Raw genomic sequence first — 13,787 nt, 5'->3', positions numbered from 1 at the left:
AATTTGTAGCTAAAAAGACGCGAGAGTATTTGAAACACTATATATAAATTCGTTTTTATATTGAGTTTAATAAAATGGCATTGTTTACGTAATCTAAAAAAAATAATAGCTTGACGACTAGATTTTATAAACAAAATATTTGCAAAATGCATAAATATGGCAACAATCTGGTTTGCTTTTCAAAATTTAAATAATTGTATGCACAAATAAAATATTGATTTGTACAATCCATTATCGCTAAATAAAACAAATAAATATAATAAGGCATTAAAATAAAGATAAAGTTGAAACATTTGAAAGCCTATAAACAGTGGTAGATATTAAAACAATAGGTATATATTAGAAAAAAGTTGAAAAAAATAGCAAATTTGAATTATACGAATTAAGGGCAATTCGTAAAAATGGTATACAATTATATATCAGAGTCAGAATGCACACACACGTAGCAGACGAAACAGAAACCGTTATTGCACCTTGATAACTACACTTATTAGTCTTGCGCAAATTAACGTAACTTTTACTTCGCGTGCGTCTGCACAAACTGTTAATTCGCCACTCGGTAAAAACCTCTTGTGAGGCTCACGCGTTCAGCTGTAAGAAATGGAAAAGTGAGTATTCAATATCGAAACATTAATAATAATGTAAATAACGCTATAAAAATGATCAAAAATGCAGTGTAACTCGAGCGCAAAATTGAAAACATTGAATAAAAAGAGAGCACAAAACGAAATATCTACGGTATGTCGACTTGTTGCGAAAAATAACATTTTTTGTTTTATTCGGAAAGAAGAACTATCGCAATCGCGCGCGGGATGTGCGAATCGTTCAGTATTTGCATTTACGCAAAAACCAATGAAGCAATCACAAAATCAAAATAACTCACGAAATAAAGAAATGCGAAATTTACAAACAGATGCGACATATACTTTTTTTTTTCATCGAGATATCGATCGTGTCGCGAGCATCGCATGCGAGTTTGAAATGGACAATATCCGAGATGTATCGCAAGCGCATTCAACAAAATTCTAAAAATATCACCTGTATCTAAACATTCAGCTATTTATTTTACGAAACGTGTGCTATTTGTTTTACAAAATAAAATTAAGTGTCGCTTACATGCGGCTTTTTCTCTCTAATCTTTTTTTTTTAATTTTTATTAATAATAGCTCATAAAAAGTATCTTAAATCGATGATTGCATATATTGATAAATAATATATTTAAAAAAATTTTATGTCTCTCGAAATATTTCAGGAACAAAATTACGACGTTCATTCTCTTGATGTGCTTCATGAAATCAACACGTGTATCGGGAGTGAAAAATATTACACACGGTATATCGAGGCATATGCGATCTATCGGATTTCCCGAAGGTAGCAATATGGGGGTATGGTGGATCAATCATTCATTTTTCATCTACTAATGCGTCTCGGACTATGTGAGCAACCTGTTAGCTCAATATTGATTATTTGTACACCAGGTACACACGTGAAGCGTGATTTGTCAAACAAATCGAGTGTAAAAATGTGATACTTCAATATGACGGAAATTCTATTCATCTCAACCATAATAAAAAAGACATTTTTTATTTGTCACAAAAATATTACAATAAAAAATTCAATCGCAATTTGTCTTCGTCGAAATCTCCAGAATTTGTAAACGCCTCTCACATTTTATAAAATAATATCGACATGTTTTAATATTCTGAAAAATATGTTTATAAATAATGATCGAATTATCATTTTTTAATTTTTTGAAATAATTTTCAATTTTATATGAAAAACATTGCGTTTACATTTATCAAGGATACACGTTTTTATTTGTAGATATTTTTCGCTCTCGGAATTCCTGTAGATATTCCTGACAAGTCTATATCGATGTCGTTTTACTTCGAAGCGAATTACGGATTGCCGTACGAGTGGAATTCGACTTACTATCACGAGGAAACTTATTTCGTAAAACGAAGTCTTAGTCGCCAATTAGTATACAAATTGTTCACCAGTAAAATGGAAAGGTAAACAAATTTCGTATATTAAGTACCTTTTAATATATTTCATACTTCAATTATCAAAACTTTTATTATAAAACTTATTCAGATAGCCATTGTTAGCAGATTGACAGCAAATTTGTTCAAATTGCCGATATTGCTAACATTTTGCTCACTGCATAATTTTTAATAACACAACTGATTATTGCTTCAAAATTTAATTTTGCGAATAGAATTTGAAATAGTATAATTTCTTTTTGTAATAGCTTGGGTTATCCTGGCCTAGATTGTTTGTTAAGAACAATTTGTGAAACTGCAAGATTCTCTTTAAACGAAAACGGGGTGCTTGGTGATATCCTTAAAATCATATTTACGTAAGTGTTAAAAAAATACATACATATTATTAAAATTGTTAAATTGCTGAAAATAAAGAGATAAGTCAATAATTGCAGCGTATAATAGAAGCCATGTGTAAGAATGATATACAGAAAATTTAATTTAAATCAATTTATCCAATGTAAATTTATTCTAAATATTTATTCAAAAAATATTTATACTATCAAACGTCATGAACGAGTAATATAAAAATTATAACATCTATTTGCTTGCACTTTTGTTGCAGACCCTCCATATCGAAGAGTGAAAATCTACCGATAGAGATTATAGAAGCCGAATACGAGCAACATTGTGATCGATATAACAAAAAATGCTCTATGAATCCTTTAGATTTAGTAAGTCAATATGTTAATGTTGATTGAATAGATTCCTTTGATATTCAGCATCAAATCAGATATATTTGCAAATGTTAGAAATTGGAGAAAATATTGCAAAAACTGAAAAAATTCGATATATATATATTTCAAATTATAAAAGATTTTCTTGTATCGTTTAAACGAATAACATTTTGTGATTTATTTTCATTGCCAAAGGTGAATCCGTTGAAACTCTCAATCTTAAATTATCCTATTCAAAATTTCAGAGAGTATCTATCTGAATATTTTGATTCAGGAAAATTTGACTCCAAATTATTGGAGAGCGCGCATTTGGAATAGATACACTTTGTGTGTAGGAGTGTATCGAGCCGGCTTCAATCGTTCAGATGGCAGAATGAGATTATAGTCCGCGGGATGCATTAATCTCGCGATCAGTATGCATCCAGCAGTAATTGAATTAATAATGGAATTGCAGGGCGGCTGTTTCTGTCTTGTTTGGCGCATTCCTGATTCAATGGCGAACTTGTAATTATTCCGCGAGACTTTACGTACGCCCGACTCGGGGCTTGGATGCCACAGAACAATGGTCGGGTACCACCTTTCACCGTGTCCCAGCTGGATATATTCCAGCACGAAGTTGTACACACTAAATACATTATTGATTAGCGCACCGTGAATTTAGTGGTCTCGGCCGCGCCTTGCGAACCGAGCACTCCTAGCATTCGGTTGCGCTCGCTCGTAGAGCAGCAGTCATTTTTGGGTCACGAAACACACCTACTTGTATTTTGTATCTGTATGTAGAGCGACTGTACATCCCGGTTTTTGAAAAACGAGTTCTGTATCTTCCGAGTTGCGTTTGATCGTTCTTTTACAGTTTTTCTTTCTTTAATTTATCACAGTGTTATATTTACAATTCGTGACATTGCCTCGTCAATGTTCACATGTGCAATGTCGCATTCTTTTAGATTCCAAAAAAAGAAAATTATAAGGAACATATATAGTTGAATTGAAATTTTTTTTACGAAAATCTTTCGACGATGTATATTTATCGTCAAATTTTTATTTTTGTCGAAACTTAAACCAATATTATCTTCAAAATTATTAGCCGATGTAAAATACCGTTTTCTCGCTTTAGCCACCGCCATGGAAAAATCCGCTCCGCAGATGTTGCTCGACAAAAAGTGAGTTACGATTGGTAATCTCGTTGTTTTTTCCCCGCGCGAAATAATTTGCTCGGTGCGCGTGCGAATCGCCTTCGCGCGCGAGTAATATCGTGTGCTCATTGAAATAAAGGATGCGAGATTTACGGAGAAATTGCGCGAGGAAAATTTTATGACGCCCCGGTACGTGGAACAAGGCCGGAGATTTTCGCCGCAATTTTCCGCAAGGCTGTGGAATGCAAGATGCGACTTTCCCATGTGTGCGGAGGCAATGGTCGGTGACTGTAGGCGCGCCGGAACATTCACATGGACTATTGTCGTTGCACGTAACAAGCGATCGCGACGGGTAGACATTGCGAGAAATTCAAAAACGAGATCCTATCTCACCGAAACGATTTAGATGAACTTGCGCACGACGCGGCAATGCCGAAACATGAGCATAATGTTATCTCGCGTAAATGTTCTGCCCGTGATTTTTGCGAAACGCGTCATAGAAACGAGAATCACATTGAAATTTTACGATTTCAAGAGCGCGAAAGAATGTAAAATATCTGTGTCAAATAGAAATTCTATCAAAGTACAAAGAATAGAAAGAATTTCGACAAAATATTTCTTTTTCAGGAGAAATTGCGAAGATTCAAAATTATGAGTATAAACTTTTAAAATAAAATAAATAGAAAAAAAAATAGGACTGGATACATTCAAGTTGCGAGACGTAAAAAAATGATATATAGAGTAACAGTAATTATAAAATAAAAAACGTAAGAAAAGAGAAATTGAAATATGAATGAAAAGTTGTGAAAAAAAATTAAAAGACGGATAAAGTAAATGATTTTGGGATAAGCGCCTTTCTACAAGGCATTCATATGCAAGAGCTGTGTAAGTGTATGGACGAAATTTCATCAGGGTGCGGGGGCGAATGCTCGCGTTGACAACTTAAAGGGTTGTTCGCTCTGTGTTGTGCAGATGGCGGCTCGTGGTCGGTATCCAGGACCTTCAGCCCCGCCCATGTGATTTAAACGACGACCTTTTCAGCGTCGATGCGCACGCCAGACCGAATGGGTTCAGGGTGGTCGCAAAATTCTTGGGGGTGAATGACTGAACGGCGCATCTGCATCTGTTACATTTGCGCCCGTGTCTTCGCCTTCGCGAAACGCATCCCATTTCGATTCGACAACGTCGCTGTAGTTGAATCCAAAATATGTCAAGATAGGGACGCTGTGCGAAACTGTAAAAGCATATATGTTGATATGTTACGTTATTAGAAAAATTGACATTATCAATATGAAGGTTATTAATGAGCCATAGATACGTGTAAAATGAAACAAATTTTTTTTTTTTTTTTTTTTTATTAAATTATGTACAGCAGAAACAATAGTTGCACAATCGTTTAATAAAAATTCTTTTATAACATTAGATTTAGTGATTATCTCACTTTATAGGAAGAGGATGAGAATATATGGATCGATTATGTGACTATGAATAGCATTAACAATGCTGAAGAGATTACAGTAAAAACAAGTGAGTGTATAAAATCTGAACACCAAATTATTAATTAATTAACTTTTATTTTTAGATATCCAGCCAATCAAAATTAGAAATTGCAATGTGTATAAGAGTAATTACAAGTAAAACTGTGCGCAAAAGTGGAATGCAAAATTGGCGCACCGACGCAAGGTCGTAGGCCGGCACGGCGCGACTTAATGGCTAAAAAGTTCAACAGACAGATTTGCATCGGAATTACATCGCGCGTAAAGCCGCGCCCCAGAGCAACCCCGGTGCAGTCGCTGGCCGCGAATCACGAGCGCAATGGTCGAGACCGCATTAAATACTGTCTCGCTTTCCTCGTTCTTCTCCACCTATCCGCCTATGTATCTCACTTCGCCGTGGGCCACGTCAAACGAGTTCATCTTCCACTTTGACCGAAGTTCGGCACCCGCTTTGAGCGACACGAGAAGCGAAATGATTATGAGCTTACTTGCGGCACTAGCAGCCGGAGTTGGCGACTTATGACTTAACGAAGATTAATATACGGCCGTAAGGTCTAATCGTCGCGATAAGGGTGTGCGGATTCGAATCAAGTTTGAGAAATATAATGTCGTGTAATTGATAATTGCAATGATAAGAATTCAATCTCTTAGAGATAAGAACGAATGTCAGCAGCGAACGCGAAAAAAGGGGAATTAAATTTATTCTCGAATAATACACGTCAAAGTTTTGTGTAATAATGTTATTTTTTAAACGAGTCACAAATTTAACCATTATTTATAATCGTTCTTTTTACTACAGCATGCAATGAAATCGGTCCTGATGTTCAAATGCACTTCTCTTTCTCTATTGTACGCCTGCATGCGCGTATATGTATGTTACCCGGAAATCGATTAACCCGATTCCGTGCACTACGAGTTAACGTCGACCATCTAGCCATCTACCTTGCCAGCCACGTATGAAGGCATTCCATGAGCCGACTTGCCGCGCCTCATCGGCTTTCGGTAGACGAAACATGAGAGAGATTTCGAATCGCGGTGGGAGGGAAGGGTGGTAAAAGCGTACAGTAAGCATTTATTCCACTAGGCAGCAAGCGGCGAGATCGAATAATTTCCGAAGGTGAGTCAGGTGAATAAGATTATTATCCAAGGAAATTGCTGCGCCTCAGAAAAGACGGAAAATAAGTCGGGATTTCTCGGGAATCACTTTGGACTACGAAAAAATGGTAAGTGATAGAAAAGTAATAATAATGATGGTTGATTGTGAATGAAAAATATGTGCATAGGATTCTTATACATCTAAAGGCTTGCTTCTTTCACATTTTGATGTTTTCCTGTAATAGTTCGCGCGCGTAAAGCTTTATTGTGGTATCTCTTAGCGATCTTTGTGTGAAGTTTTAGCTTTGTATGATCAGTTGACGTGGAGAACGAATATTCCTAGATCCATGGATAGAATGATTGCTTTCAGCGCGTAAGCGTCCAAAACGAACATAGCCTTTAAATAACACACTTACATTTTATCCTATTTTATTGTTATTATTCTCATTTTTATTTGTATCTATATTATTCAGTTTTTGCAACAAATCGTCGTTTTGCAACGTTTTATCCGAAAATTATTTGTTCTTTGTATATCAGTTACTGTAACTTTATTTTAGACATTAGGTATCAAACTAAATTACACTTTTTTCCAAAACTTTTTCATTAAAATCTTATTATTCTTGCTTTTTCTATTAATTAACAAAGTTACATATCAATAATAAATGTTGTGATAAATCGTGAGAGAAAAATGCAATTTGTTTTATTATGATCTCTGAAGTCATTCTTATTTTTTAAAATATTTCCATTGTTGATTGTAGGCCATTGAAATTATATGACATTACACGACAAATATCAATTGAATAAAAAACTGAGAAAACCATTTTAATAGATTTATTGGAAAGGTCTAACGATGATTCGTTATTGGCTGATAATATCTGGTTTTTTAAATATATTTTAGTTATATTATAAATAATATAATAATGTCCTTCGAAAACCAACCATGTAAGTAATAGTTTGTTTAATCGATTTTTTCTTCAGTACTACGCGCGTTTTTAAAATTTGGATATATATATACTGCGCGTGCGTGTGCGTGCGTGTGTGGAATCGCGTATTTTCTTGATCTATTCCTATATTACTTTAAAAGATAGGAACTGTGTAATTAAATTGATAGGTTGACAAACTGTTAGATTTCAACTTAGCATATTAAACAATGCATAAATTGACCTATATTTGAAATACACATCAAAGTATGTTTTATTAAAATATCAACTTTCAATTTTAGGTTTAATTTTTTATTAAATTAAATTTTTTTTTTATTTTTGGCAACTAAAAATCGAAAAATAATTTGCTAATGTTAGAAGGTATACATATGTTATATTATAAAGGACAAAATTAAAAATTCCAGTTTGTTTAATTTTATTTTGTAAATAAAATTTACTTGTAATTTTGTTTTTTATATATTAAATTATTTTTTTAAACATTATTTTGTTTGATATTTTACGAGATTTCTTTATCAGTATAAATTTCTATTTTTATTACATGATTAATAATGATATTTTAGTGCTAACAAAAATAATTTGGTTATAACAAATTTTTAATATTTTGACAAAGATAATCTATTAATGAAAATAGTTAATTTCTAATAAAAATAGTTAATTTTGAATTTCGCATTTTTTAGACACAAGAGAAAGTACTATAAAATCCAAAAATTATACTGAACAGGAGAGATTCGAAATTCAAATTCTTAAGAAGTACTTAACTCTTCAAAAGTATTTAACATTTTGCTACAATTTAATTTTGAGGTAAGTAGATAATATATATGTTGATAATTTTGAAATTAATTTATTTACACATATAAATTATTTGTAATTAAATAAAGATTGAATCTAAAAAGCAAAAAAAAATGGCAAAACAATATTAAATTTTTATTGTTTATTTTTTAAAATTATATTTTGTTATATCAAAACACAGAATGGATTCCTCCCATGATTTTGATTGGGATAACGTAAAGATCTTGGACGGGGAACCCTCTTGTTGCAAAAGACTGATCTTTGAAATGGTTTTCATTAAGACACAAAACGCAGGCTTCAACAATCAAAACGACACGGAACATTTACTGGATGCTTATCTCTCAATTATTAATTTATTTTCTCCTTTATAATTGTATTTCCTTTCTTTTCCTTTACCAATTCCTTTATCCTCACCATTTCACCATGCCTTCCTTACTATACTTCTTTTCCCTCCTCCCCCCCTGCCTCTCTCCCTCCTTTCCTACCATTACTTTGATTTTCTTTGTTGAATTTTGATCATTAAGATCTCAACTTTTAACTGATTAAGTTCAATAATTATTCACTCTTCCATCTTGTTCCTTCTGCATGGATGAGTGTACTTTCAACATGTAATTTTCACAAGTATGTATAAATTATATTTTACTTTCCGGTTAATTTACTACTTAGAATATTATTTCTCATTTTATTTCATTACATTTATTACAGTTCTAATATTTCTTTTTTAATGTACCAAACAATATTTTTGTGAAATGGATTTGAAATACTTCTTCCACATCTTTTTAGCTATATAATCACTGCGTGCGATTCTTTCGTTCAATATTGTACACTGAAGAAGGCCTGATGTCAGGCAGAAATGTTTGTAAATAATTTTAAATGGAAATACAGTAACCTTTGCACGAAGAACCTGCATCTTTACGCTCCTATTGAATTTTATTAGATTTTGTCAATCACTGATCAATCTATTTGAACTTAATTAATATTCACAGACGATAATTCATTTATGATTTTTGCACACCAGTTTTCACCGATTAATAATGTAAGTATGAAAACATACTGTAAATTATATAAAGCAGACACACTATAATACAATATTGATAAAACCGCTATTGTAGTATTACGTGTATTTATTACAGTGTTATAAAATATCGTGTATGACTGACTAGTGATATGTCTTTCTCTGCTGTACTACCGAACCAGCTACACATAATTACCACCACGGATCACTGATAAGGAATGACTCTCTAGAATTTCTCCATTAATTATATCAAACAATAAGTTTTTTGAATTTAATTTCCTGATTCTAGTAACAGAATTCGAAAATATTTTTCACCGTTTATCGCACGCATACACACATGAATATACAAACACATAAAAAATAATGTATAACGTTAGTATTACTAAGTAAGAATAAAAAATATTTTTATTTGTATTTATGTCTAGCTTTATAAACTGTAAAGCTAACACTAAACATGTAGTATAACTAAATAACAATAACATCTTTTTAATTTGTATTTTTATCTTGCTCAAAACATTGTAAAAACGTGAAATTATGTATTTTTGTTTTACTAATGTAGAATTAAATATTTCTATCACACAAAACGCGCGCGTATTAATTTCATTCATAGGACCTCGTATTCCATCGCTTAAAAAATTGCATGTGGTTCCGCCTTTAGTAAAAGAACTAGATCTCTAGACCAAAAAAGATCTTTCCATGATTGTTCTAGAATAGCCGAAATAGAATTGTCCAACTCGAACGGTCACTTCCTCTATACCTAACCGGCAAACATTTTTGCATTACACTCAGGTACTTTGACCCGTCCACATCTAAGCGCACTTTCTCCGGTAAGGATGTAACATAACTGTTTTTTGATTTTTATTGTTTTCTGTATCATAATTTATATTTGTAGCACCACATATTACATTTTTTAAAGAGATTATCGAGTGTGTTACGCGACATTTAATGTTCATCAGTTGCTGCATCAGATCTTGTAAAATAATAGATATAAACACCTATGTGAACTTGGCACCCGACTTTTAATAAATAAAGTTTTCAATAAATAAAATGATAATACTTCGTGTTTGTAGTGAAAATATTTTCGTTTAAAAAATGACTCACCCGACTTTAAGATTTTTTAAATCCGCTTTTTCCACGTGATTCAGAATCGTTTGTAGTTGATTGTAGTGATTTTGCTTTCGTTTGTAGTTGAATAGTTTAAAAATTATAATATATTTGCAATTAATATATTTTAAACAGTTATAATTTTGAAATGGCAAATACAAACGAAAGCAAAATCACTACAAACAACTACAAACGATTCTGAACCACGTGGAAAAAGCAGATTTTCTTTTACTAATTTTTGTACAGATACAGTACCGTAAATTTACCGGCAGAGAGTATACCGTTTCAGTACCATTATTCAATACTGATTTAGATAATGGGTGAGTACTAAATCATTGTTATTTTAATACTGGTTTTGTGCTATGCCAGTACTGAAATGTAAAACCTGTTTTTCGGTACTGGATCTGTATCTCGCCAGTATCTAATACTAGTCTGATGTATGAAATTTCCACATGGGTACAAACAACTACAAACGAAGTACTATCATTTTACGTATTGAAAACTTTATTTATTAAAAGTCGGGTGCCAAGTTCACATAGGTGATATAAACATTTTATATTGATCTCATCAACTTACATCTTATCCCACTTTATTGTTGTTTTTTAGATATTTTAATTCAAAATTACGTTATTTGCTTTTTACGACATGTTACATTTTAACAAAAAATAATCCGTGTTTGTTTTTCTGTGATATGATAAAATTACATATTCATTATTAATCTTGTGGTGGATCGTGAAAAATTCAATCTATTCTATTGTCTTGATTACATTATTTTTTGCATGTTATACTTTCTGAAATACTTATTGTTTATTTCAGGGGAATAAAACAATATTATACTCATAACTAACGGTTGGATAAAAAATTACGATTCTATTTTGTTACACCTATAGGAGATAAAGCAACATTTTACCATGCAGCGTTTAACAAGGAAAATAATTAAATATAATTTAATTTTATGGATTAATTATTTTATAATTATAGGTAATAATATGATTGTCTACATTTTAAATCTGCAAATAACTATTTGTTTTGCGGATTCTTCTTTTGAAATCACTCTCTCTTAAAATGTGAAAAACTATTTATGTTTACTGTTTGTTGAATTATATTCTTGTGGTTTATTTAATACTAATGTAAAAATAGGAATTTATGTAATTAAAATGATAGGATTGTGTAGATTCTTGCTGTAATGTTTATATTTTGCATATTTGAATAATGCATGTATTAAAATTAATCTGAAATTTAAAATATCTTATGAAGAAAGAGTGCCTTATTAAAAACATCAACTTCCGTTACAAAACTAATATATTAATAATATATTTTAATTCGTGATCTAATAATTATATTTCATTGCTAACCAAAATAATGTAGTTCTAATTAGTTTTGTTATTAACAATGTCAATTTATTAATAATGGAAACAGTTAATTTGAATTAAGTATCTTTTTAGGTTTCATAAAACAGATTGTTTTCATAACGGATTGGATGGTTGACTTGACAAACGAAATTATAATTATTTTTTCACTAGTTGGGGAGCTGTTTTCATTAATTAATTATATGGTTTTCAGGTAAGCTATTGATATATTTATTAATAATTTTGAATTTAATTTATTTTTATTTAGCTTATTTATATTTGAAGAGGAAAGATCACACTTAAAAAAAAGGAATAAGTGACAAAACAATTTTAAATTTCTATTTGCTTAAAAACATAATAGGTTACATTAGATAAATAAATAATAAATATTATTATAAAAACAAATAGATCTGCAATTACAAGTACAATACGAAAAAGTAGAAACGAATCCAACATTGTTTATTTAAATTTGATATAACTGTTATTAATTAATTTAATGATGAGTAAAGTACTTTTAATGGTGAATGCACATTAGTTGTAAATATAAAACTAAAATTTAATTATCTGAAAATTTTTGCACTATTTTATAGTTTAGTATTATTGGCTTGTACATATATATGAAAAAATTTTTATGTATTTATGTTGTATTAGGTGGTTTGAGGAAGTGTTTTTGGAATTTTCTATTGCTGAACACTTATTTTTATGTATTACATGCATTGGTCATACGTTGATCATAATTTTTTATAGTTAAGTCAAATTTACAAACGATATTTTATTTGATTACTATATGATTATTACACACCAGTTTTTACCGATTAATAATGTAAGTATAAAAACATACTGTCAATTATATAAAGCAGACACACTATAATACATTGATAAAACCGCTATTGTAGTATTACGTGTATTTATTACAGTGTTACAAAATATCATGTGTGACCAGTGTTATGTCTTTCTCTGCTGTACTACCGAACCAGCTACACGGAGTTACCACCAAGGATCACTCATAAGGAATAACTCTCTAGAATTTCGGAACTCCACTGACCTTATCAAAAATATTTTGAATTTAATTTTCTGGTTCTAGTGACAGAATTTGAAAATATCTTTCACCGCTCATCCGTAGAAATAGAAGAGATTAGAATATAAGAGATTTCTAATATGATAGAGTTTTCCTGCCTCTCTTTAATATCCATTCACACCCACCCCCCACCCCACACACACACACACACACACACACACAAGTACACATAAATTGTAACTTTAATATCAATAACCAAAATATTTTTATTTGTATTTGTATTCAGCTTCGAATTAAAAAGGAAAGAACTATGTATTTTTGGTTTACTTTACTCTAGAAATAAATATTTAAATTTTAACTTAACCGAGTTCAATAATTCATTAAAAAGATCTCGCATTCCATCTCCTCGAAAATCGCACGTGTTTCCACTCTAGATAATAAGAGTAATATTCTTGAGCAAAAAAGGGGAACCTTTGACGGTTGACTCAAAAACGGAACAATAGCTTACTATTGTTGACTTGTTTCGAGTCGAAACAAAATCGTCCAACTTGCATAGTCATTTTCTCTATACCTGACCGGCATTTATGCATTAAAGCATTGTAAAATAATCTTTCGAATGTTTGTAGCGTTACTATTCTCGATGTCCACGTTATTAGTAATCATTATTTGTGTAATAATCATTATGTATTTTACACAATTTTGTATATCGATATTTTATATATCGTCATTATTTAATATATATTAAGTGTTACAAAGGTTTATAACAGTTTTAAACAGGATGTATTTTACACAATTTTGTATATCGATATTTTATATATCGTCATTATTTAATATATATTAAGTGTTACAAAGGTTTATAACAGTTATAAACAGTTTATAACAGGATAGATGATAAAATCGATAATTTTTACAAAATACACTTTTTGTCACAATTTCTGCAATAACAAAAAATTATAAATATAAAATATTCATTCTATTATCTTATTATTGATTTATTGCTTTTATTATTGAGTTATTAATTTACTTAGATCAAAATTAAAGGCAAATAATGATACAAAAGATAATGAAAAAATTAGAAGTATGATTATCGAAGCAAAAACTAATTATTATATATTAGTATATAAAAAA

The 13,787-nt window shown here is 30.9% G+C and overlaps 1 protein-coding gene and 1 long non-coding RNA gene across 4 annotated transcripts; both read left to right on the top strand.

The window, feature by feature from the left end:
* Positions 1–84: 84 nt before the first annotated feature.
* LOC105677952 (uncharacterized) lies at positions 85–2,771 on the top strand. Its single transcript, XM_012376868.2, has 5 exons — positions 85–608; positions 1,253–1,385; positions 1,825–2,012; positions 2,252–2,359; positions 2,608–2,771. Exons 1-5 carry the CDS (start codon positions 601–603, stop codon positions 2,741–2,743), a joined length of 573 nt encoding a protein of 190 aa, XP_012232291.1. The 5' UTR covers positions 85–600; the 3' UTR covers positions 2,744–2,771.
* Positions 2,772–3,310: 539 nt separating this feature from the next.
* On the top strand, positions 3,311–13,022 carry LOC105677953 (uncharacterized). Of its 3 annotated transcripts, none has more exons than XR_010887777.1 (6): positions 3,311–6,571; positions 8,062–10,015; positions 11,109–11,273; positions 11,738–11,855; positions 12,293–12,464; positions 12,559–13,022. It is a non-coding gene; the product is annotated as an uncharacterized lncRNA (long non-coding RNA). The 3 variants fall into 3 exon arrangements; XR_010887776.1 differs by having other exon boundaries at positions 7,202–10,015; XR_010887778.1 differs by having other exon boundaries at positions 3,314–9,209; positions 9,307–10,015.
* The last annotated feature ends 765 nt before the right edge of the window (positions 13,023–13,787 follow it).

Source organism: Linepithema humile, chromosome 1, assembly GCF_040581485.1.
Source record: "Linepithema humile isolate Giens D197 chromosome 1, Lhum_UNIL_v1.0, whole genome shotgun sequence".
NCBI lineage: Eukaryota > Metazoa > Arthropoda > Insecta > Hymenoptera > Formicidae > Linepithema > Linepithema humile.
The sequence above is the reverse complement of the archived record's forward strand: the minus strand, read 5'-3'. Positions and strand labels throughout refer to the sequence as shown.